The sequence below is a fragment of the Pempheris klunzingeri genome, chromosome 23 (genome assembly GCF_042242105.1).
Source record: "Pempheris klunzingeri isolate RE-2024b chromosome 23, fPemKlu1.hap1, whole genome shotgun sequence".
In the NCBI taxonomy this organism is placed as follows: domain Eukaryota; kingdom Metazoa; phylum Chordata; class Actinopteri; order Acropomatiformes; family Pempheridae; genus Pempheris; species Pempheris klunzingeri.
In genome coordinates this window covers 16839220-16864345 of record NC_092034.1, presented here as the reverse complement: position 1 = coordinate 16864345, position 25126 = coordinate 16839220, and the positions used below count along the sequence as shown (strand labels likewise).

The following is a 25126-nucleotide window of genomic DNA, read 5'->3' as shown; positions in this document are numbered from 1 at the left end:
CGAGGTGCTCACTAGCTGTTTGTTAATAAAAAGCACCGGCAGCAACTCGCCTGTCAGTCACATTCTGTCTTTTTTCTGTTTGGCTTGTTCACTTTGGTGCCGTCTCCCTGCTGAGTTTGATCATGTTTTTCTGTACATATTATAAATATATATATATAATAAAATGATGAAAAAGATCAACGTCAACACAACAGCTGGTCTGGCATCGTTTCTGCCCAGAGATGGGTTCTTGGACTTACTGTGCAGAAATGAATCTGACTGCCTGTCCATCCATGGGCTGTATTTTCATGGTCAGTGAGTTCCACATCAGAAGTCAAACTAGCACTGACCAAGAAATGAGAATCATGGAAAGTGGAACCTGGAAAAGTGACATTAGGAGAACTAACTATAGGAGTTTGATCAAATCGTAATGAATATCAGGATAATTTGATCTATAAAGTAGAAATGTGAGTCCTGATCTGGCCACCTGCACTCCTCCAGTAATCCAATAATCTCATGACCCTGATGACATCACTATGACATCATCAGGGCACTTTTCTCCAGCATGACTCCCCCCAGGGCCCCAGGGGACAGTACACCACTGTGACAGGCCGAGTCACATTAGACTTTACTCTGAGAACAAAGTCAGAGCTCTGATCAATTCTGTTCATTCTCTTCCTCCGCTGCCTCTGCCCGAACTTTATGTGTGACATCAGTGCCCTCGCTGTTGGTCAGGTCGAAGAGAATAAAGCTTCTAATCAAAAAATGAAAATAAAGTTTCACAATTAACAAGAATTCCAGCATCATTGTTGTTGTTGGTGACTGAAGTGAGCTGCAGGCTCAGACAGGTGTCTCCCTTCACAGCTTCTTCAGTCCACCTTTGTCCCTGCAGCAGCTCAGTGACACTCATGAGAGCGCTGTGATCATCGTCTACACCACTATGTCACTTTGATGGAACTGCCTCAGCTGTGTTGTTTCTGAGCCTCGGTGACAGAAAACCAAGAACACGCAGCACATTCCTTCCACCTGCCTGGTGTGTAGAGCTCAACCTGTTCCTGTTTCATCCACTTTAGTTCTTCATTTGTCTGCTCCCAGCCCACTGCAGTGGGGGCCAACAGAATTCAGTTTGTGGGACTGATTGAATTGAAAATGAAAAATGACATTTGAAAAAAATATTCAGGAAAAAAGAACCCGGTCAGCAGTTTGAAGTGAGACGACTGTCAATCAAAAGGCAGCAACAGGTTTGCACAGGGGGCCAATGAGATGTTGACACAGCCATGAGAAGTCATGTTAAAGGGAGCGGCTGAGGTGCTCAGTGACATGCTCAGTGCACCTTTGAGGATTTGAAGACGGCTTTTAGAACAACCTTCTTTGATAGAACACGTGACTTTCTGTGCGGAGGGAACCCAAGAGTCTGCGAAGTGGATCGCTGATTCCATGTTTTTGAAAGTGGTTTGGAGCCTGAACAGGATTTGACAGTTCTGGCGGCTCCTAGTGGCAGCATGAAAAGAGACACTGTGGCACAGAGCACGAGATGCTGCTGCTGCACGGACGGAGCCACAGACTTAGAGGTCAGTCCTACATAACGTGAATATCTCTCAGCTGGTGAGCGATGACACTGATGTATTATTCATGTGTGAGGCACTGAAGGTTTCTCCTGCTGGAATGGAAACGCAGTCATAGGTAGAAAGCCAGTCCCTCCCCAGCAGCATGACAAACAGTGTAGGCCTGGGCTGCCTGTTACCCCCCATCCCCCACCCCACGGGTGGAGAGGCATGGGGTTGCTTGGTGACCTTGAGTTATTTTTAACACAATGGGGGCGCTGCACACAGGAGTGCGGGTTAGAGCGGAGGGGGGGCTTGTCCTGGGAGGGGCTGTAACTCTCATCCAGCAACATGTAAAGCTGCAGCTGATGAAACATGGAGGACAGCCTTGCTGCTACAGTGTTCAACACTGAGCTGAGACAACCTTTTTTACTGCCTCTTGTCATTGTGGCCATCAGCTGTAGCAGTTAGATCATCGAAACCACCAAGTATTCGGCTCAGATCAGGGGGGCGCAGTCACATCACTACCACAGAGTCAGGCAGGCTCTGATCTGAAGCCCCTGGGTGTGGCCTTTTACACTGGGACACACCAGCGTTCTGTTCTGAGTGCAGCTCCTTAGAGGAAGTGGATTGGACTAATCAGCTCATCTGCTGTGAGGTCACGGCTTCCTGGTGAGGAAACACAGTCCTGGTTCCCAGTGGGGCGTTGGGCCGTCCACAGCTGCTTCTGTGTGACGGTCCACGCTTTGTTTCATGCAGGAGGACACTCATGCACACACACAACACACAGACCTGTGTGTCCCACTGACCAACAGGTGGCGGTAACACACCACCATACGCTGCCAACAAAGGGAGGGAAGAAGAAGACTGCAAGCTGGTAAACATGGACTTAAAATACTACTATTTCTACTACAGCACTACTTCTACTACTACTAATGATTATTTTTGATTTAAAATCAACTTTGTAAATGTAAATTCACTTCAGTATGAAATGTTCTTCCAAATAAAGCAGGTGCACACATGGTGACATCATTTAGAGTGATGTGTGACTGAGTGTGTGTGAGCAGAGAGGTCACTGACTGACACATTGAGGACATGTCTATCATGACTCAAAACAAACCTTTACTTCTCATGTCATGTTGCCTCCTGCACACTCAACCCCCCCCCCCGCGCTACATGTGTGACTGTCCTCCAACATGTCTCCTGTTTTACGGATGCTATCGTGCTTCCAGACATCGGTGATTACTGGATGAGAACAATGTTATGGGCACTTCGACACGAGAACAAAGATCACTGAAGGCGAGTTCATTTCAACACAGTTTATTTACATATTCTCCATACAGCCCATATTCTGCGTGACGCCATGGCAACCTACCACTGCATCATGGCAACCGTCCTTTTCCTCAACTTGCCGTCAGAGTGTTCAGGTTTTTGTTGCAGCACTCAGTCTGTCCTCTGTCCAGTCCACCGTCACTGTCCTCTCAGTGGCCCCCAGGTCGGGGCCTCAGTCCACGGGGCCCTGGAAGATGAGTTTGATGTGGCCCTGCTCCCCTGTGAGCCAGGTGCCACAGAAGGGGCAGGCAGCGTGGAAAGCGTGGGTACCGTGGGGTAGCGGGATCTGGCTCCACCCTACCACTGTCTTTTCTGAGCACACATGGCCGCAGGGGCAGAAGGCGTGAGTGGGGGGCCCGGCATCCAGGTACAATCCTCCCTCACAGCCCAGCCATAGCGGCACGTAGGGTCCCACCCGCCGGCACATGGGGCACTCCCTCTCCCCGGTGCTGGCGGGGGCCGTGCCCCCGGGGCCGGCGGAGCCCTTCTCTTTGCGGTAGCCCCAGTTGTGGTAGCCGTGTACGTGGCCGCAGTTGACGTAGACCCAGGGCTGCTTCTTGTCGACGATCTCGCGCTGGGCCAGGCTGGGAAAAGCCAGAGTGTTGAAGCCCACGGGACACTGGGGCCGGGCGGCATTCAGCTCCTGGCGAAGGGACTCCAGCTGTTTGAGGGTGGGGGTGTGGCGCAGTCCGGCGGGGGTCCTCCACAGCAGGGTCGCCCCACACAGATCAATCAGAGAACCGTCCTGGAGGGTGTTTGACTCATTTTCAACCTGAAGAGAAGAGAGAGAACATGAGTTTGGCGTGGGGTGCACGGGGGCTGTCACACTGGGCTGCTACACTCTGTGCCACAGACTCAACCCCCCACTGTCCCACCACATGATGGCACTGTGCCCCACTAGTTATGGCTCACATAGCTGACACCCATCAGCCGTACGTGGCTCTGTGGTCTGAATGTAACTGATCGAGCAGCAGTCCTGAACCCTCGCGGCACCTTCTGGCTTGGAGACTGAGATGGCATTAGTGATTTTAATGATGCTTTTTAACAGTCAGAGGTCACTTTGACTTGATTACACTGGGGCCCTGCGGGGGTGCCTCTATGTTCACTTTATGGCAGTGACTACATTCCCCCTCCCTGCCTGCTAAGCTGTTAAAGACACGACTTCAGTGGGGGTGAACAACAACTTGAAGGCGAATGTTCCTGAAAGGAAGCAGTGGTGCACCGGAGGAGTCTCAGTAACCTTGGACCCCAGTCATTAATGGATGGGACATTCGACACGTAGATATTAATAAATTCTCAGTCAGGACAGGAGTGTAGGACAGACTGACTGAAGAATCGCAGGCCTGGAGCTGTACTGCCCTCTGCTGAAGGTTACACCAACGGGGACAAAGGTCACAGAGCATCTCAGCCAGCTGCCGTCACGGCGCCTGCTAGGAGGCCGGTCGCCTCCTTACATTACTCCGTCGCTGTGACCCTGTGTGGAGAGCGGTCACTGCCTTGTTCCACACAGACCCTTCCCTGCTCTTTATGCTCTTGGGTCAAATCAAGGTCACACCTCAGCCCATGTGAACTCATTGAAGCAAACATAGGACTCATTTCCCATCAGCCCCTGTAGTCTTACCAGTTTTCCCCTCTGTTGGGCCGAGCGAGTCTCCCTCAGGGCAAAGACGTTTCCACAAACTGAGATTTCCCTCCAGACGCCCGGAGCCGGCTCAGACACAAACTCCCCCGCCGGGTGCATCACCAGCACCCCGTTGGTGGTCAGACCGTCCATCAAGCCATCCGACGTTCTCCACTTGGCAGCCCGCTCCTGAAAGACCCCCCCCACACACACAAACACACACACAGAACAGCAGACGTGAGGTCGAGGGGATGATGGGGGGGGGGGGCTCACAAGGTTGATAGTGGAGGTGGATGTCGGAGGAAGCTGGTTAGAAAAACAGCCAACGCTGCTCTCCTCTGCTGCTATATTTAGCTGAGAACAGAATGACTACAGCACTGACTAATGCACTGAGAGGCACCCACGCCTCAGCAGCCCCTCCCTAGCTCAGAGAAAGGACAGATTATCGGCACAAATTAGCTCTCATGAAATCAAACGGCATATTTCTGGCATTTTTAGCTTCAGTTAAATTAAGGTTTTAAAGGGCCAATGCAGTGAAAACAGAGTAGTTGGTGATGCAGATCACAGATCAGCAAAGCTGCACAGATCAACACTGTGAGCTAACGGAGACCAACAGCAGCTACACAGGACCTTCACCCTGGACAAATGTCCATCAGAGACCATCAGGGACCGTCAGAGGACACAGAGACCACCAGGGACCATCAGAGACTATTAGGGGCCATCAGAGACCATCAGAGACCATCAGGGACCATCAGAGACCATCAGGGACCGTCAGAGGACACAGAGACCACCAGGGACCATCAGAGACTATTAGGGGCCATCAGAGACCATCAGAGACTATCAGAGGCCACCAGAGAAGACGGAGACCATCATAGGACATAGATGGAGACACAGAGACCACCAGAGACCATCAGGAACCATCAGAGGACACACAGGGAGACATAGAGACCATCAGGGGACAAAGAGACCATCAGAGGACACAGAGACCATCAGGGACCATCAGAGACCAATCGGAGACCATCAGAGACTATTAGAGGCCATCAGAGAACACAGAGACCCTCAGGGACAATCAGAGACCATCAAGAACCATCAAGAACCATCAAAGACCATCAGAAACCATCACAGACAAACAGAAACCATCAGGGGACAAAGAAATCATCTGAGACCACCAGAAACCATCAGAGGACACACAGGGAGACATAGAAACCATCAGGGACCATCAGGGGACACAGAGAGCATCAGGGGACAAAGAGACCATCAGGGACCATCGGGGGACACAGAGAGCATCAGAGGCCATCAGGGAACATCTGAGACCATGGCAAACCATCAGAGACCACCAAGGGACACTGTGACCATCCGAGACCATCAGGAAGCATCACAGACCATCAGGTGATAATGAGACCATCAGAGACCATCGGAAACCATCACAGACCAACAGAAACCATCAGGGGACAAAAAGATCATCTGAGACCACCAAGAACCATCAGACGACACACAGGGAGACATAGAGATCATCAGGGGACAAAGACACCATCAGGGGACAGAGACCATCAGAGGACACAGGGACCATCAGGGGACACAGAGACCATCAGGGGACAAAGAGACCATTAGAAACCATCAGGGACCATCAGAGACCACCAGGGGACAAAGTTATTACTAAGGACCATCAGGGGACACAGAGATCATCAGAGACCATCGAGAACCATTGGGGGACACAAACACCATCAGAGACCATCAGGGGACAAAGAGACCATCAGGGGACAAAGAGACCATTAGAAACCATCAAGGACCATCAGAGACCATCAGAGACCACCAGGATAGTGTGTAGTGTTCAGTGTGTAGTGTACAATGGCTGTGGCTCAGTGGTAGAGTGGTTCGATCCCTGGCTCCTATGGGTCAACATGTCAAAGTGTACTGGGACAAGACACCGAACCCCAACCTGCTCCTGAAGCAGCTTCAGTGTGTGAATGAGGTTTAAAGAACAGTCTCCTCCAACTTAGATTCCTCCTGAATGAGGGTGTGATGTAAAAGTGCTTTGAGTAGTCGGAATCCAGACAATTCACCATGTGTAGTGTACAGTCTGTAGTCTGTAGTCTGTAGTGTACAGTCTGTAGTCTGTAGTGTGTAGTGTGTAGTGTGTAGTCTGTAGTGTGTAGTCTGTAGTGTGTAGTGTGCAGTCTGTAGTGTGTAGTGTACAGTCTGTAGTCTGTAGTGTGTAGTGTGTAGTGTGTAGTCTGTAGTGTGTAGTCTGTAGTGTGTAGTGTGCAGTCTGTAGTGTGTAGTGTACAGTCTGTAGTCTGTAGTCTGTAGTGTGTAGTGTGTAGTCTGTAGTGTGTAGTCTGTAGTGTGTAGTGTGCAGTCTGTAGTCTGTAGTCTGTAGTCTGTAGTGTGTAGTCTGTAGTGTGTAGTGTGCAGTCTGTAGTGTGTAGTGTGCAGTCTGTAGTCTGTAGTCTGTAGTCTGTAGTCTGTAGTGTGTAGTCTGTAGTGTGTAGTCCGTAGTCTGTAGTGTGCAGTCTGTAGTCTGTAGTCTGTAGTCTGTAGTGTACAGTCTGTAGTCTGTAGTGTACAGTCTGTAGTCTGTAGTGTACAGTCTGTAGTCTGTAGTCTGTAGTGTGTATCGTGTTCATGTTCCTTCCCCAACGCCTCCTGAAGCCAGGCCACACACATTGACACTCACCCTCACAGCTATGATGTCACCAGTGGGTGGCACAGCCCTGTCCCTGCTGCCATGGTTGCCATGGTTAACAGTCCCTGTGTGGCTTACCAGGAGCAGCCCGGCACCCCTGAGGGAGAACACTCACCCCCAGGAAGATGTTCTTGGAGGAGTCGAAGCCGGCGGCGTAGATGCGGGCCGTGTAGGGAGCGCTGCGTTCACACATGATGCGGCAGGCGTAGCGGGAGATGGTGCTCTGGGCCGACTGGCCTCCGCCGCCACTCTCCCCTGCCGCACCTCCACCCTGACCGCTGCTGCTGCCCGCTGTGTCCGTCACCACGAAGTCAATCATGCTCTCTGTGGACCGGCCGATCTGAGGAAACCAGGAGACAGAAGAAGGATGAAAAGATGAAGGGCACACACACAGTGCACAAAGGTACAACACAAGAGGCGAAGCATGGTGCAAACCAAACAAATGTTCTTATTCGACTTTATATCTAGGGGTTGCCATGCCAACAGAGTGGGGTTTTTTTGCCCAGGTGTGTTGTGAAAGTAGCTTTTAGAGCACATGTACAAAGAAATGCAGTGCTGGGTAGTGAACCATCAGCGTCACTGGAGCTCCCTCACTGGGGACCACAGTGACTGTGCACAGACGTGCTGCTGCTTATTTGGTGGGAGAAAATGGTTTTGGACATCTGAGATGATTTTGGGCTGTCTGTATGTTTTGGGTGGTTTCTCCTGATGGAGAGGTAACGGCTGCATTCCAACCGATCGGCCTTGACCTCCTCCAGTTTGGAGTATTAGGAGTGTGACTGATTTGACAGTTACTGCATCACAACTGGGCTCATCATCACAGCTTTGCCACTCTTCCTTAACATATTGTCATCCTAAAGACTTGTTTTTAGATTTGTAACCATGAGTTAAGATGGTTATGATTGGTCTACTGGCATACAAGTCCAACTCTACACGATCTCGGAGGTGCTGAGCTAATCCAGGTGATCTTATCTCAGCTTGGTGTTTGACCCTGTCGCTCTACTGTCTGGGGCCACGGAGACGACCAACAACCAGCCAACAGTGCAGGTTACAGTTACACAGGAGGATGGTTTGTGGGAGTGATGGATGTTTGGGTGCTGATCAGCTCCTGTCTGGTCTTTTTGACCCAAGGACACTTTGACATGTGGACCCTAGGAGCCGGGGATCGAACCATCGATCTTCTGACTGATGGACACTCTACCTCTGAGCCACAGCCAGCCCTCATAAGTATATCAGAACTCCTTTAATAATCCCCAGGGGGAAATTGTTTTTGTTACACACAGCTCCAAAAGAATAAGAATAAAGTTCAGACACAAAAGTAATAATAATGATACAAATAATACCACATATTATTAATATTAATACCACATATGATGAATATTATACGTTACTTATGTGGTACATATGTGTGGCACATATACTACCACATAAGTAACGCATAATATTCATCATTCCAAGGTAAGCTGAGTACATTTACATTATTCAGAAAGTTAAATCCAAAAAGTTGCCCTCCATATAACTCTGTAACCTTCAAATTGTGACTACATGTTTCCACCTTGAGTAGAACCAAAACACCAACTTGTGAATAAATAAGCAACACAAAGCATGATGAATGGTGGTGTGTACAGCTGGAGGTGTTCTGTCAGCCTGCTGTCGGTCTATTTTTTGTTGGAATTCTGCAAGTGGCCACTGGAAAAAATTGGAAGGCTGAGCAGCGGTCTGATATCCAGTTCACACAATGCATCCACAGCTTTGGCCCATGGGCTCACAGTCTACTTCCTGGCAGGGAGCAGGAGTCTGGTTACCCCACCCTAAATGTCAAATTATTGCTGTCTCACGCAACCTAATCAGAGGAAATGAACTGATGATATCATGATATGAATCATCAAAGACCTGAGAATGGGCATCAGGATGGAACTAATCATTCACACACACAAGCACTCACTCTAGAGCAATTGGGGGTTCGGTATCTTGGACACTTCAACATGTGGATTGGAGGACCAGTTGGTGGATGACCTGCTCTACCTTCGAGCCACGGCTGCCCACACAGTCGCCCTTAAACCTGCTTCACACTGAGAGTAAGAGATGAAGCACAGCACGTGTTGCTGATGAGGAGCTGACTGACTATGTTCCAGACAGTCAGTGGTGTCAGTGGGGGGGGGGAAACAGGCGTTTGGTTTGAAGCCATGATTTCCTCCATTTCTCTTTATTTACTTTTTAATGACTTTTTCACAGTTTTGCAGGCAGCATGGCTGTTCTGTGCCGTACCACGCCCTGTTTCTGTGGTAGGTCACACAGCTAAAATGTTGAGTTGGCATGGCACGTGTGGACATTGTGTGTGTGTGTGTGTGTGTGTGTGTGTGTGTGTGTGTGTGTGCTGGCACTGACCTGAAACATGTCTGTGTTGGTGTCGTGGGTGTACTCCACAATGACAGAGTGGCTCCGTGACAGTGTGTAGGAGATGCTGTGCTGGCTTTTGTTGCTGAGTGCCTGCCAATGGAAAAGACATTATCCAGGTCACATGACAAGGAGAGGTGAAGGTCTGGCTGCCAGCAAAATCGACCCAGAGGACATTTCCTGTTCTGGAGGAACAAACCCAGCTCTAATTCAAAATGACTGGCATCATTTTATGAGCTGGTGCACAGTTAGGGTAGTGAGATATCATCTAATACAGAGAAGGAAGGCACTGGCTGACAGCTTTGGCAATTGTGATAATTCAGAATTCACTTGCAGAGAAACATCATGATGTGAACCACAGTGGTGTACAGCGGTTCTGTGAGGTGGAACTTTGAGCTAAATGCTAACATGCTAACATGCTCACAGTGACAATGCTAACATTCTTACGTTCAGTGGGTAACGCTTAGCATTTTCACCATCTTAGTTTAGCACGTTGACCTGTTCACATGTGGAGATGAGCTGTAAACAGAGGCTCCAGCTGAGGCTGATGGGATGTTTGTAGCTCCGAAGGCATTTGGTCATAAGCCAAAGTACTAAACAAATCTAATCAAAGTTAATACCACCACTGGCAGAGTCAAGCAGGACAGGAGAGTTAAATGTGGACTTTTAAACATCCGATCTCTGACATCCAAAGCTGTTTTACTAAATGATCTGATATCAGACCATCATATTGATCTATTGTGTCTGACTGAAACCTGGCTGCTCCATGAAGAATATGCCACTCCCCCCAGTCATATTAATACTCACATCACTTCTTTAATGATAAAATTCTAGCTATTAGAGACTAAATTCATCACCTCCTGCCCTCAACAGGCTCTAATTCAACCTCAAACTCAGGAATCATGGAAACAGCTGTTGGGCTTAATGTGCACTTGGACTGTTTTTCTCCACTTGATCTTCCTGAATTGGCCACAATAATTTCAAACCATCATCCAAACCGTCAGCTTGTCTCCTAGACCCCGTTCCTACTGGGTTACTTAAGGAAGTCCTGCCCTTAATTAACACGTCCTTACTGGATATGATCACTCAGTCTTTACTAACAGGCTACGTACCACAGTCCTTTAAAGTAGCAGTAATTAAACCTCTCCTGAAAAAGCCCACTCTTGATTCAGGTGTATTAGCCAACTATAGACCTTTATCCAACCTTCCCTTTCTCTCCAAGATCCTGGAGAAAGTCAATCAGTTGAGTAATTTTCTTAATTCCAATAGTCTATTTGAGGATTTCCAGTCAGGTTTTGGAGTGAACCACAGCACAGAGACACTGGTGAAGGTTACAAACCACCTCCTTATGGCATCAGACAGAGGACTTCTCTCTGTCCTGGTCTTGTTAGATTTGAGTGCTGCATTTGATACCATTGACCATCACATCCTATTACAGAGACTGGAACAATTCATTGGCGTAAAAGGAGCTGCATTAGGCTGGTTTAAGTCCTACTGATCAGATCGATTTCAGTTTGTATATGTCATGTACATGACATGGAGTTCCACAAGGTTCAGTGCTTGGACCGATATTATTTACCATATATGTGCTCCCTCTTGGTAACATTACCAGGAAACTCCACTGTTAATTAATTTCCACTGTTATGCAGATGATACCCAATTATACTTATCAATAAAGCCAGATGAACCCAATCAGTTGACTAAACTTCCACCTTTTCAGTTTCACTGGAAGGATTCAGGACTTCTCACCTTTGACACCAGAGGGGTTGACACATTGTGGATAACATCAGGTTTGACTCCGTTGGCTTTAGGTCTCTTATAGAGGGCCAGGCGACTTCTTCTGCGACCCTTGTCCCCATTGGCCAGCGACCCATTGTGCCTGTGAAGCATAAGAAGAAAATATACTTGATAGGCCTTAACTGATATAAATTAATTTTGTGTTCCCTGTGTTTTTTAACAACTATCATGAAATGGTTATAGGTCGACTCAGTCAGCTGTAGAATGTGACCAAACTGAATTACTTATATGCAATGTAAAAATCACTGAGTACACTCCCTGTTTACTATTCAGCTCTCAGTTGGCCTACGGCCTGACGAGGGGAGAAGGACTCCGTGCTTACATCAGTGGTGCTTGGTGCAGACGTCAACCTTTTAATGTGAAGATGAAGACCATATTATCATCATCACTATCCTGTTGGTGCTGCTTATATTCATCCAGATGCAAACTCAAAAAATCCACTACACAATTATTTCCTGGGTGAATATGTATGTAAATAGCTGCATGTATTTAATTTTTAAATTTTATCTTATTCTATTCTGAATGTCATTATTGGTACATATGTTCTGTGTGTGTGCGGCATTAAGCAGCCACAGCTTTCATTTTGTGTTTCATGAGTTGCAGAACACGAAAATAAATGAACCCTGATACCTCCATACAGTGTGGAATTTGGTTTCCTGAATCCAGATCGGTACTTATAAAGACCATTGTGTTTACTTAAATGGGCACTAAACTCTCACTAAAATGTCTGACGCCACAGGAAGTCCTAATACAATGTCCTTAGATTGAGTTACCCAGTGTTATCAGCCATGATCACTGCATGTTAGGGTGCGTTCATAACGACCAGCACTCTCCAATCATGATTGGTTTGAGGCAGACTGTGTTTGTACATGCATGTGGGACAGATATCCTTCCCTCATACTCCTGCAAGCCATCTCTTTCTTTCAAATGACTGAGAAATAAGTGCCTTCACTAAGGTACTTTACAGTAGACTGGGCGCATGGTTTCACTCACTTCAGTTGGCCTGAGCTTTCTGACGGAGTAACCCTGGGGGAGGTGAGAAGGCAGCTGAGTCAATGTCACATTAATGGTGCAGAATATTAAAAGACATCTCAGAAGCCTAAAAACGTACTTAGTCACCGATAAGCCTGCAGTGGTAAAAAGAGAGCTTATTTTTGATGCCCAATTTTCTCTACATGCTAAGTTAATGTCTCACTGTGACTGGTAACCCACTGGATACCATCTGGCATGAATCCTCACTGGGTTTCTACAGTATTCAGCTCAGTTAGGTACCTAAAGTTACTGGAGGACATGATTAGCCTAGCTCAAGCACTGGAGGCAGGGGTGAAGTAAGCCTCCCCCTGTTAAAAGTTAAGTGTTGGAAAAACTAACACAGCTGACTTTGAAAGTATCCAACCAAACCCTGCCGCCCCCCACCCCCCCTTTTGGAGGCTTTCCTCCAAAGTCTCTCCCCCACAACTGACTGACTAATGTTACTATAGAAGGACGAGGCCATGACAGTGATGAGAAGACCGGCCACCACCACCACCACGGTCCCTCAGTGGCTGGCACACACTCTGAGCTTTTCAGCCTGACAGACAGCCGTGTGTCAGGATGGTACCGTCTAGCTCAGAGTCTCTGCTCCCTGGGCTTCATGCTGGTGGCTCACTAAACAACAGTCTGTGGCGCTCGGCGGCGGCTCGTTCTCGTCCCTCGGCTCAGTGGGTGTCTGAGCTTCCTGCTGCTGACTCACCGCGGTCTGTCGCTGAGCCGCCATTTACACTTTGACTTTCTCTTCCATTCTAGTACAACTAGCTCACTAGCTTTAGCCCTGTGGAGGCCTCCATTCATGCACAGCAATGGGTGCACGTGCAGCGTGTACGCAGGTACGTAGGCAGGCGGGCGGGTCGCTTGTCCAATTGGTCCAAATGAAATGACATTTCAACAATTTGCAGGTAGTTGGCCCAGCCTTTGAACAATAATGTGATGTGAGTCCAGATGTCGCACACTGCACTGCTCCCTCGGGCTCAGAGCTCCACCAGCTGCCACACTTACACTTAGTGGAAAATGTCCACAGGGAATTGGCTAAGTTAGTCTCTGGGTGTGTGATGCTTGGCTTGACTTGGGTCTGGCCCCAGATAGGAAGTCGACTCATCTGGTGTCCAGCTGCTCATGGGGGCGCAGCAGTGTGCACACATCCCTGCCTGTGGACAGTGTGCACATGGGACCTATAGGGGCTCTCAAACCTGTTGGGTCATCAGTAACCAGTCCAGGTAGGTGAAGTGCAGATATTGTAGTTAACATCTGTCCCGTTGTCAGCTGTATCTCACAGGTAGACATGTAAAGACAGCCTCAGTATCTCACCCTAAGACGATGAGCTCGCCGTACTTGACGGGCTCCTTGTCCTCAGGGAACACTCCGTCGTGGGGTTGTGAGCTTGAGCCCAGAGGAGGCGAGGGCTGGCTCTTGTTGCAGGATGGGCGCAGCTCCAGAGATGGGGGGGGACACAGCGCCTCTGAGCTACCCTCCAAAACCATGCCCACCGGCCACACCTGGGGCTCACTCCTGGGGGTGGAGGGAAAGAGAGACAGAAAGAGAGAGTCAGAACATCTTGTGCTACTGAGGAAGACACTCAGTTTAAAGGTTGCAGAATAACATGCAATAAAACAGCGGATGGTACCTGAGAAAAACACACTAGGACATAGTAGGTGGTCGGAACAGTCATGCTCCTGTGGCAAACTGTGCTGTATGCTGGTGTGTGGCCCCCGCACTGTCAAAATGTGCATGAATCCCAGGACTCTAACTCAACAGCATCACATGCAGACCTGAGAAAAACCTAGGAGGATCAGCTGGAGCTGGAAGGCTTCATGGAGCACATACATTGGCATCAGCCGTTTGATTCATGCTTCACAGTCACTGGCTCGTCCGTCAGCTGTTTGGCTACTAGCTGACTAGTGGTGTCTGCTGTGGCCACGCTTGTCACTAGCACACCGCTGATGCGCTCATGCCAACACTCCCTCCACCATGCCATAGTTCTGGTACTGCTAACTCATCTGTAATCTAACTAACACACACACACACTAAGGGTTCTCCAGTAGAGTCCTCTTAGCGCCTCACATTCTTTGAGAACAGAGCCTTTTCTGCTTCTGCTGCCACCATTTACTAGAAATGGTCAGTTCCTTGACAGAGGTACCTCTGAGTGAAATCTGTTTCATGACAAATATGGAGACATGGGTTAGTGCCTGCTGGTTATACAGAAAAAGGGGCGGCTGTGGCTCAGAGGTAGAGTGGGTCATCATCAGCTGCTTAAGCAAGTGAACCCCAACTTTCTTGTGTGAATGTGTATGAAGAACAGTCTCCTACGACTTAGTGTGAATGAGGACTTTGAGTAGTCGAAATGACCAGAAAGGCGCTATACAAATACAGACCAATTAAATACACAGCGACTATTTCAACATTAGATTGTAAGTGGAAAATCGTGACATCACAGATGTAACAGCCTTGTAGATGCACGTTTATATGTGTTAAGTTAAGTTATGCTTGTTGTGCCACTCAGACAGGTTTAGTATACAGTACCAGTCTAAGGTCTGGACACACCTTCTCATTCAATGGTTTGTCTTTATTATATTTTCTACAAAGTTGATTAATATTGAAGACCACATGTGGAATAATGTAGTCAACAAAAAAGAATATACCAGAATGTTTTAAACCTTAGATATAGCCACCTTTTCTCACTCTATAATTCTCTCCATCAGCTTCATGAGGTCACCTGGATGGTTTGAAATGAACACGTGTGCCTTGTCAAGAGTTAAGTTGTGGAGTTTCTGTGTGTGAGACCATCAGTTGTGTTGTACAGAGGTAGCTGGTACACAGGTGTATACAGTGAATAGTTCTATTTGACTATTGTTCTAATCCAGATTATAGCAAGAAGCACTGAACTAAGTAAAGAGAAGCAACAGTCCATCATTACTTTAAGACATGAAGGTCAGTTAATCCAGAATAGTTCAGGAAATCTGAATGTTTCCTCAAGTGCACCAAACCCAGGAAAGGAAGACCAAGAGTTCCCTGTGCTGCAGAGGAAAAGTTCATCAGACCTCTGAAACCACAAACTAACAGCACCTCAGATTAGAGCCCATAGAAATGCTTCACAGAGTTCAAGTAGCAGACACACCTCAACATCAGCTGTTCAGAGGAGACTGTGTGAACCAGGCCGTCATGGTGGAACTGCAGAAGCCAAAGAAAGGCTTCAAAGAAGAAGAAGAAACAAGAAGAAGAGAATTGCTTGGGCACAGAAACACAAAGAATGGACTTTAGACCAGTGGAAATCTATACTGTACTGCAGCACACGATGGGTGGCCAGCTAGTCTCTGAGATGCTGTCATCCTCTTCATGTGACTCAAGTGCTTTCTGTTTGCTGGTGGAGGCCGTTACAGAGCAGCCAGTCCATCCTGAGACAACTGGATGGACACAAGTGATTCAGCTTTTTCCACTAAGGCAGCTTAAGCGATTCCTGCATCTATGAATCCTGTTAATTAATTTATGATGAGTGTGTTGTGCCCTGCTCAGGAGGTCCTGAGGTAATGAATTACACCATGTGACTACTGATGAGTGATCTAAAACCCAGAGAGGAGTGCTGGAACAAGACAGCATGTCCCCCTCACAGGCTCTCACAGTTAACAAGCAGATAACCATCAATTGATGAACTGTCGTAGCCCAGATTGTTGACGAAGCCCCCGGGGTGGTGCAACCTTCCCTGAGCAGCAGCCACCAAATAGAGGTGGAGCCGGTTCACTATTACAACGATCCATTTTCGTTGCAGCCCTGTCGAATGTAACTAAGGCCACAGCATTAAGGCACACTGGACTCAACACACCAACAAAACGCCAATGCCAAGCATTGAGCTAGCTGAGCAGAGAGCACAGGAAATATGCATACTATCCTAAAAAGAGAGGGGTCATCTCTACCACACACAGCGTGGGTCACTGTGTGAGTATTTTGACGTTTGTTTATCACGTCAGACAAACTCAGTGCCTGTCTCTGTACAGGTTCAAAGCCAGCTCCTAATGCTCAGGCCTATTATTAATCAAAAGTGGGCGAGACCACCTACACTGTGGAAAGCGAATGCTGCAAAAGCATGACAAAGCCCAACAAGCTTTGTTCTCCCTTTGAGCACATTAGATAATCATGGTGGGAACGTGAACGTAATAAGACTGAAAACGCTGTCCCAGGTTTGGACGTGTTCTCTTCCATCCTGTTGGATGGCATCCCGGCCGGACAGGGGAGAGGGTAGAGGGTACGAGGAAATAGTAGAAATGTGGGGTCTCCCAGAAACCCGTCCTCTCTCCAAATGTAAAAGCTGTGCACGCTGTGGAAAACACGAGGCCAGAAAATGCTGGTAGAAGCTTGACAGAAGCTTAACTAGGTCAGTATTGACCTCCAGTACCCGTCCTGTGGATCGGATTGGTGCACCCTCAAGAAAGAAATAAGGCTAGAAAGAGAAATACAGTTGTATCCTATCCTGAGCTCAGTGGGGAGCTGCTGGGTAAAAAAGGCCGGGGCCACTTTACAATGTTGAAGATGCTCTTGCTGATTCAGCTATAAATTAAGTTACATTCGGGCGTAGCCAACCATCTCTGGTCGGAGCAGGTTTCTGGTTGGAGCCTTGAACCTTGACAAAACTGCATTTTCTCTCTGTGCTTGTGTGGATTCTCTCCGGGTACTCCGGCTTCCTCCCACAGTCCAAAGACATGCAGGTTAGGATGATCCGAGACCCAGATGTGAGTGTGAGTGTGTGTCGTTCTCTGTCGCTGTGTGACAGGTAGGCTAAGATCTGTCAGTAGTTGTCAATACAGACAGTTTAGTAGATGTGGTCAAAGAAAAATAGCAGTGATGATGAAGCTGCTGTCTGATCATGTGAGAGGTTAATAAATATTTCAGGGCCCTCTTCCTCCTCAGTCTGAATGATCTGAGTGAGCAGAAGTACCACCAGGATGATCTGTAAAAGCTAAAGAGGCGTGACTGCCATGGGTGGATGAGTGGATGTAGACGACAAAGAGGAGGAGGAGCGGGTTTGAAGGGCAAGGAGAGGTGAAGGAAAGACATGAAAGGAGGGGTAGATGTGAGATGCTGCTCGTGAAACACACATACACACACCCACCCACACACACACACACACGCACACACACACCAAGGCGTGGATGATGAAGAGAGGAGGGAAATGAGGAAGAGGAGAGAGAGGGAGAGGGTGTGTGTGTCAGCAAGCGCATGCGTAGAGGTAGCAGGCTTTGGCAGGGTGATGGATTGCCTGTTCTATGCCACGCATTTTCTAATCAACCCACAGCCACATCCTGGGGGTAGAGGAGGGGGGGGGGCTGAAACAAAGAAGAAGGCCGTCTGACAAAGGAAGACAAAGGAAGGAGAGAATAATAAAGAGAAATAGATAGGGAGGATGCAGTTCGGAGGACCAGAGCAGAGTGGCTGGAGGGTCTGAGACCAAACACACTCACACACAGCATCACACACCACAACACAACACACTGCAGATAGCAGACCAGACACACCAGGACACACTGGAGCACTGCATCACAGTCCAGCACAGCACTACACACCACAGAGCAGGGCCTCTGCACATCATGGTGTCACAACACACACACACACACACACTGCATCATCACCGCCATGTACACATGTAGCAACACACACTGCATCATCATGTACACTAGCAACACACACTGCATCATCATGTACACATGTAGCAACACACACTGCATCATCATGTACACATGTAGCAACACACACTGCATCATCATGTACACTAGCAACACACACTGCATCATCACCGCCATGTACACATGTAACAACACACACTGCATCATCACCGCCATGTACACATGTAGCAACACACACTGCATCATCATGTACACATGTAGCAACACACACTGCATCATCATGTACACTAGCAACACACACTGCATCATCACCGCCATGTACACATGTAACAACACACACTGCATCATCATGTACACATGTAACACACACTGCATCATCATTGTCATGTACACATGTAACAACACACACTACATCATCATCATCATCACACATGTAGCAACACACACATTGCATCATGTACACATGTAACACACACTGCATCATCATGTACACATGTAACAACACACACTACATCATCATCATCATCACACATGTAGCAACACACACTGCATCATCATGTACACATGTAGCAACACACACTGCATCATCATGTACACATGTAACATGCACTGCATCATCATCTACACACGTGACAACACACACTGCGTCATCATCTACACACGTGACAACACACACTGCGTCAGCTTGCACACACAGAACAACATGTCTACACATTGAAAAAAAACAAACCAATACGTAAGAGTTCAAAAATGTAAAGTTGACTGATCTAATTTTTAACATTAACAAATGCCTGCTAGTTGGGCCACACTGAAATATCTGTCCACTACTGGACGGACTGTCATGATAGATTATATACAAAGTATCCATTTATCTATAAGAGCTGTGACATAATGACATATCCCATCAGCCTCAGCTGTACATTCAGTTTACTGCTAATTAGCAGAGCATGCTAACATGCTAAACTAGGATGGCGACCATGAGACATGAGCTAAACACCAGCATGGCAACCTTGGGAGCACGTTAATGTGCTGACATTAGCATTTAGCTCAGAGTACCACTGTGCCTAAGGACAGCGCTGCAGGAACGAGTTCCCTTCTCTCCTCCGGGTACCTCTGGGGGTGCGTTTGAAAGGGTTAAGCACCATCAGGCAGAACACGGATAGTCGTCTACTCACTAGTCCCCTCTAGTCTCTAGTCACGTTCATACAAACTGCTCCAACTCAAACTATCCAACCGGTTTAGAGTATTTTATAATCACCATTTCTCCAGATTGTAGTGCATCCTAGAGGTGGTGACCGTGATGTAGAAATGCAGACATCTCATTGGCTGCTGCTGCGTGTCTCTGTTATGCATCTATGTGGCTGTCATAATGGGGCAGTCAAGATCCACTGTTGTGTGTTCTGAGAGAAGCAGACTTCATTACAAGCTCCAGACCCTGACTGATCTTCATGAGCTTTGGTTTGTTCTAAAGCAGAGAAACAGAACACGGCTCTGGTTATGTGTTTGAGTTCAATTCAGTTACTGACGAGCGGATCTCATCAGCTCTGTGACAAGACATGAACCCTCTGAATAGCCTCAGAAGCATGCAGCAATCTATATCCCTATGTCTCTGGAAGTGACGCTGACGTAGTGCTGGGAGGCTTTAGTCGACTGTCCGCTCTTTTCAGTTCATATATGAACTATGCAAATGAAATATGCAAAAGGTGGAAGCAACGCCACCAAACACTGAATAGTTCCTGCACTGAGTGTTTCTCAGGTACGCCTCCTAGTAAATTGATGAATTGACAGCATTTTTTGACATTTTAAAGCATCACAAATCTAATAACAGTGGTATTTTAGGCAGCTTTAGTTCATGTTTATCATAGCTTGTTAGATTCTAATTGCAGTTAGATAGCATAACCATAAGCAGAGGTCCATGGGCCAACCTTTATTCCTAATGAATTACAGGTACTGACATTCTCTGGCATACAAAGTTATTGGATTTATTAAGCCACTGATGACGTGTGTCCAGTCTGAGGTTTGTGAGCGGTGGTCGTGACAGTGAAGCCCAGATTCAGTCACACCAACAGCAGGAGGGGAAGACCATGGCTGGGGCAGCAGACTGGACGTGAGTGCAGGGGTGAGGCTGCAGGGGTGAGCTGGAGAGACCAGAATCCAGCCCTGGTGTGACCTGACAGCACGCTCTGCCTATGAAAAGGGACTTGCTTAGAAGCAGCTCATGGAGGAATGGAGTGGCTGTGTAGAACACCTTTCCTGGCTACTCTCTTCTCCCGCCTTGTACGAGGAGCTTCTGAAGGAGAAACATGACGCCCCCCCCCCCTCCCTGGACACATTATAAATTCAAATATTCTGCTAAATGCAGTTGTGCGCCTTGTATGTTTTGCACTACCGACCAAACTTCTTTCTTGGCTTAAGTGAGCAGTTGCTGGCATTCATTGAATGTCTCCACATAAGATAACATAGCAGAGGACAGTATAAATGCACACATGCTGGAAATGTATTTTACGTTATGGGAACAGTATCCATGAATTAAACTGATCAATGCGCTCGCTCATCCCTCCATAAATGCACTTGAGTGCATTCAGTACATCAGTGCACTCTGTGTGAAACTGCTGCTGTCTGTCCTGCTCAGGAGGAGGAGACTCAACACAGAGCTAACAGAGAAACAAGGCTGTGCTGATGTCCATCATAGGAAACAGAGACCATCTGAGACCATCAGAGACCATCAGAGACCACCAGGGACCATCAGAGACAATCAGTGGACACAGAGACCATCAGGGACTATCAGGGACCATCAGAGCCCATCAGGGACCAAAAGGACACAGAGACCATCAGGGACCATCTGAGACCACCAGGGACCATCACAGACAATCAGTGGACACAGAGACCATCAGGGACCATCAGAGACCATCAGGGACCAAGAGGACACAGAGACCATCAGGGACCATCTGAGACCATCAGAGACCACCAGGGACCATCAGAGACAATCAGTGGACACAGAGACCATCAGGGACCATCAGAGACCATCAGGGACCAAGAGGACACAGAGACCATCAGGGACCATCTGAGACCATCTGAGACCATCTGAGACCACCAGGGACCATCAGAGACAATCAGTGGACACAGAGACCATCAGGGACCATCAGAGACCATCAGGGACCAAGAGGACACAGAGACCATCAGGGGACACAGAGACCATCAGGGGACACAGAGACCATCAGAGACCATCAGGGGACACAGAGACCATCAGAGACCACCAGGGGACACAGAGACCATCAGAGACCATCAGGGGACACAGAGACCATCAGGGGACACAGAGACCATCAGAGACCACCAGGGGACACAGAGACCATCAGAGACCATCAGGGGACACAGAGACCATCAGGGGACACAGAGACCATCAGAGACCACCAGGGGACACAGAGACCATCAGAGACCATCAGGGGACACAGAGACCATGCACTGTTGTAGGCACAGAAAATGATCTGTGTATTAATCTGAGCATCACAGAAAGACAGTCAACAACCAAACAGGCCAGTGTCTGAACGGCTCTGCCCCCCCCCGTATTGGTCCCTGTTCCAGGAGGTAGGTGGCAGGACCCTTTCAGGTTTACAATACATGCCATGTGGGTAGACCGTGGTACAATCATTGGCTTTTCTTGTGGACATTGGTGGCCCTCTTTCCTTCCCCTCACCTCCCTCCCCTTCACTCTCTGCGAGCACCCACTGCAGGGGAGGGCGAGTGTGTGTGTGTGGAGTGTGTGGGAGAGAAAGACAGGAAACAAATGAGCAGCGAGCTAAATATAATCCACCTGACAGACCTGTGTGGTGAGTCCTAGCCTCACACCACAGACGGGCTGCTCGTGTCCCCACTGTCTGATTCGAACGTGACAACAAGGCCACATGTGTTTTAATCAAACATGGAGCAGTGACTCACACACACACTGCTCATGGGTGCTTCATATTTGAAAGCATGTCAGGGCCAGAGAATATGTCTGCTCCCCATTACGTAACACTTCATACTGTACACATCCCACAGGCCCGTGTTCTGTGCAGGGACGTTACCCTCCCCCACCTCCAAATCCAGCCTGCGCTCCCTCCACCACTGTCTCATTTCTCTTTATATCTGGATCCATTCAGTGTTCTTCCTCAAATAACCTCTGAGGTTCTCATATTTACCTAATATCACCCACATCTGCCATTTTTCAACAATTCATGGTCTGATGTCAACCAATCAGAGCCCTGCTGGTGGGACCAGGATAAGAGTCCCACATGGCTGCGTAGGTCCACGTGAGTGAGGCTGACGGAGCTGTAACACGGTGAATGGATGGACATGTACGACACCTTTCTCGTCTTTTTGACCACTCAGAGCAAACTGACCCATTCACAGCCACACACACACACACACAGCCACACACACACACACACACACACACACGCACACACACACACACACACAAGCAGCTTAACAAGAGTTAAAGAGGCATCAGTGTTCAGTTGGAGCACTGGTCAGAATGACACGACTGATGTAACACAGGCCAGTATATCCTGACATTTTGGTGCCTAGCAGGAGCCAAGCCCCATAACATTGGATCCTACATTTCCCATAATGCAACTTGACACAGTCATCATCAGACCCTCCCCCCACACCACACAGACTAGCCCTCAAGTCTGGACTGAGACAACCCTGATGACATCATTTTTCATAAATATGACTGTGAGTGCTGATGCTCATCCAGAGGCATTGTGGGACGGGGCGGGAGGCGGAGGCGATGATGTCACTCTCTGACCCCCACAGGTCTCTAAGTGGCTCAGGGGTGCTCTGCTGTGTCTGTCGGTCCAACAGGGGCCCAACATGGGCTGAAGCCGAACAGCATCACGTGACAGACGCCATTGTTGTAATTTGGTTGGTAAATTGGTTTTCACTGACTGTTTCCATGCTGATGTAGCCGTAGTGGTTAGCGGTTAGCAGAGGGATGTCCCAGAATGCTACAGTGTTACTGGAGGGATGTGCACTGATGTAATTAATCAGACTGCATTATAGCAACCCCGTGTCACTTCCTGTGTTACAGTGCATCTGTAATCACCACACTCATCCTTACGTACTCCACAAGTTTCTCTCCATGAATATTACCCAGCTAGTATGATGCAGCTAGAGATGGTGATACATTAGTGTGTGTGTGTGTGTGTGTGTGTGTGTGTGTGGCTGCTGTGATGAAGCAGTCCGGTCTGCTGCTAAAGGGGTGAAGTACGGCGATAGACAGAGCAGAGCATCATCAGGGCCGTGTGAGCATCACCGGGGCCAGGTCACATGACCCCGTCTGACTCTGACCACTGTGGACAACATGTCTGTCCTCTGCTGGAAGATTCTTCTAGAAACAGCAGCGATGCTCTTCACTTATATTCTGTGTCTCTACTTTCCTTCGCTCCAGTAAATCAGGGACTGCTAGGCCCCCGTTCTCCCACTGACACCAACAGAACTATCAGTGCCTGCTGCTTGTAATGTCACCACTCCTCCAGTATCACTGCGCTCCAACAACCTGCTGGGAGCAGTTTGGGGTTCAGAGTCTTGCTCAAGGACTCTTGGACCAGAGGAGGTGGGATTGGTGGAGGACTCGCTCTACCTGTGAGCCACTACTGACAGCGCTGCTGGTCCATTAATCCCAGCAGTCCTGTTCCCAGTGCTGTTCCTCTGGCGTCTGTGACATCACAGCTGTCAGCACTGCAGCATCAGAGCGGACGCTGTCGCCCGGCCTCAGGTGACACTGGGGACTTCCTGTTGGCGCGAGGACAGATGGACCTGTGTGCTGGAGCTGACGACGGTCAGTGAACACAACATGGAGGCCTTCAGGGTAACAGCAGCACACACACACACACACACACACACACACACACACACACACACACACACACACACACACACACACACACACACACAGGGCCTCGCACGTCTGCATCCACCTGCCTGGTCACAGCATCACCATCCAGCCCCCCCCCACCGCTGTGCTTCCCGCTCACACAGCCATTACTCAGCAAACCAGAGGAGCTGCTGCTGGTCACTCACACACTCCGAGCCCCCCCCCCCCCCCCCATCAGCCTACAAACGCCCCCAGAAGCATCTAGAAAGGGGGGGGGGACCATCATCAAAAGTCTGACTGCGCCAGGAAAGCTTCACGTGAGCTCCAGGACCATCAAACATGGCCTCCTCTTCCTCCTCCTCCTCCTCCTCCTCCTCAGGGCCACCTGGCTGATGGAGGAGCTGATCGGGCTGTAAACAGGCCTGGGGGGGCAGGACGAACCCTAGACCTCTGCTACCCCCTCCCCGGGTTTATAAAAGGGGGTGTCCACAGTACACACACACACACACACACACACAGCGGTGATGTAGCCGTAAATAATAAAAGGCTCCCAGTCAGTCCGCTGAGCCCCCCCCCCACCCCCCTCCCATCACTTACCAGTCAGCTGGGTCAGACACAGCACGAGCCTGAATAACAGTGGACACACAGACAGCTGAGAGTGAGACAGCAGCAGCAGAGAGACAGGCCGTACCCGCTGATGTTCGCCAATGGAGGTCCGGACCGGCTCGGATCCACCTGGGGTGGGGTGGGGGGGGTCCTCCTCTGGTTCTGTCAGACCCTGCGCGGCCTGGGCAGCGGACAGCCGGACAGGGGGGGCGAAGAGGAAGAAGAAGGAGACGGAGAAGAAGACGCACAGGACACGGGCCGCCGCAGCATCGCCTCCTCTCCGCTCCCGTTCCAGCGGAGACTGAGCGCTCGGTGCTCCGGATGGAGCTGCACACAGCCCATGGCCCGCCTACACCCCCCCCCTCTGGCTCCAGAAAAAAACCTGCTCACACTCACTCTGTGCTGCCTTTAAGTGATCCTGGTAAATCAAGACATTCGAGCTGGTGCCTTCAAGAACCCGCCTAGTTACGTCTGATCCTGGTCTGGATCCTGGTCCAGGTCCGGATCAACGCAGTCGACGTGAACTTACTGAGTGGTTCTCAGCTCGCCTGAGCCTGGTGTTGTCACGGGCTGGAGGGCTGGGGGGGCACTGACAGAGCCTTCATCCTGCCAGTAGCCTTTCCTAAAAACCCCCGACTGGTCCTTTTGAACGAGACACTG

At 49.0% G+C, this 25126-nt stretch overlaps 1 protein-coding gene across 1 annotated transcript; it reads right to left on the bottom strand.

The window, feature by feature from the left end:
- Positions 1-2827: 2827 nt before the first annotated feature.
- peli3 (pellino E3 ubiquitin protein ligase family member 3) lies at positions 2828-24608 on the bottom strand. Its single transcript, XM_070854553.1, has 7 exons — positions 24552-24608; positions 13700-13900; positions 11309-11438; positions 9551-9652; positions 7278-7502; positions 4477-4665; positions 2828-3627 (listed from the first exon to the last, which is right to left on the bottom strand). Exons 2-7 carry the CDS (start codon positions 13870-13872, stop codon positions 3028-3030), a joined length of 1419 nt encoding a protein of 472 aa, XP_070710654.1. The 5' UTR covers positions 13873-13900; positions 24552-24608; the 3' UTR covers positions 2828-3027.
- Positions 24609-25126: the final 518 nt, after the last annotated feature.

What these genes read in the sequence shown, in the direction of transcription:
- peli3 (XM_070854553.1), bottom strand. Translation starts at nt 13,872, where the DNA reads ATGGTTTTGGAGGGTAGCTCAGAGGCGCTGTGTCCCCCCCCATCTCTG. An exon ending in GGCGAGCTCATCGTCTTAGG is followed by an intron (nt 11,439 to 13,699) that starts GTGAGATACTGA and finishes TATGCTTCACAG; the next exon opens with GCACAATGGGTCGCTGGCCA. An exon ending in CCAACACAGACATGTTTCAG is followed by an intron (nt 7,503 to 9,550) that starts GTCAGTGCCAGC and finishes TGGTTTCCTCAG; the next exon opens with ATCGGCCGGTCCACAGAGAG.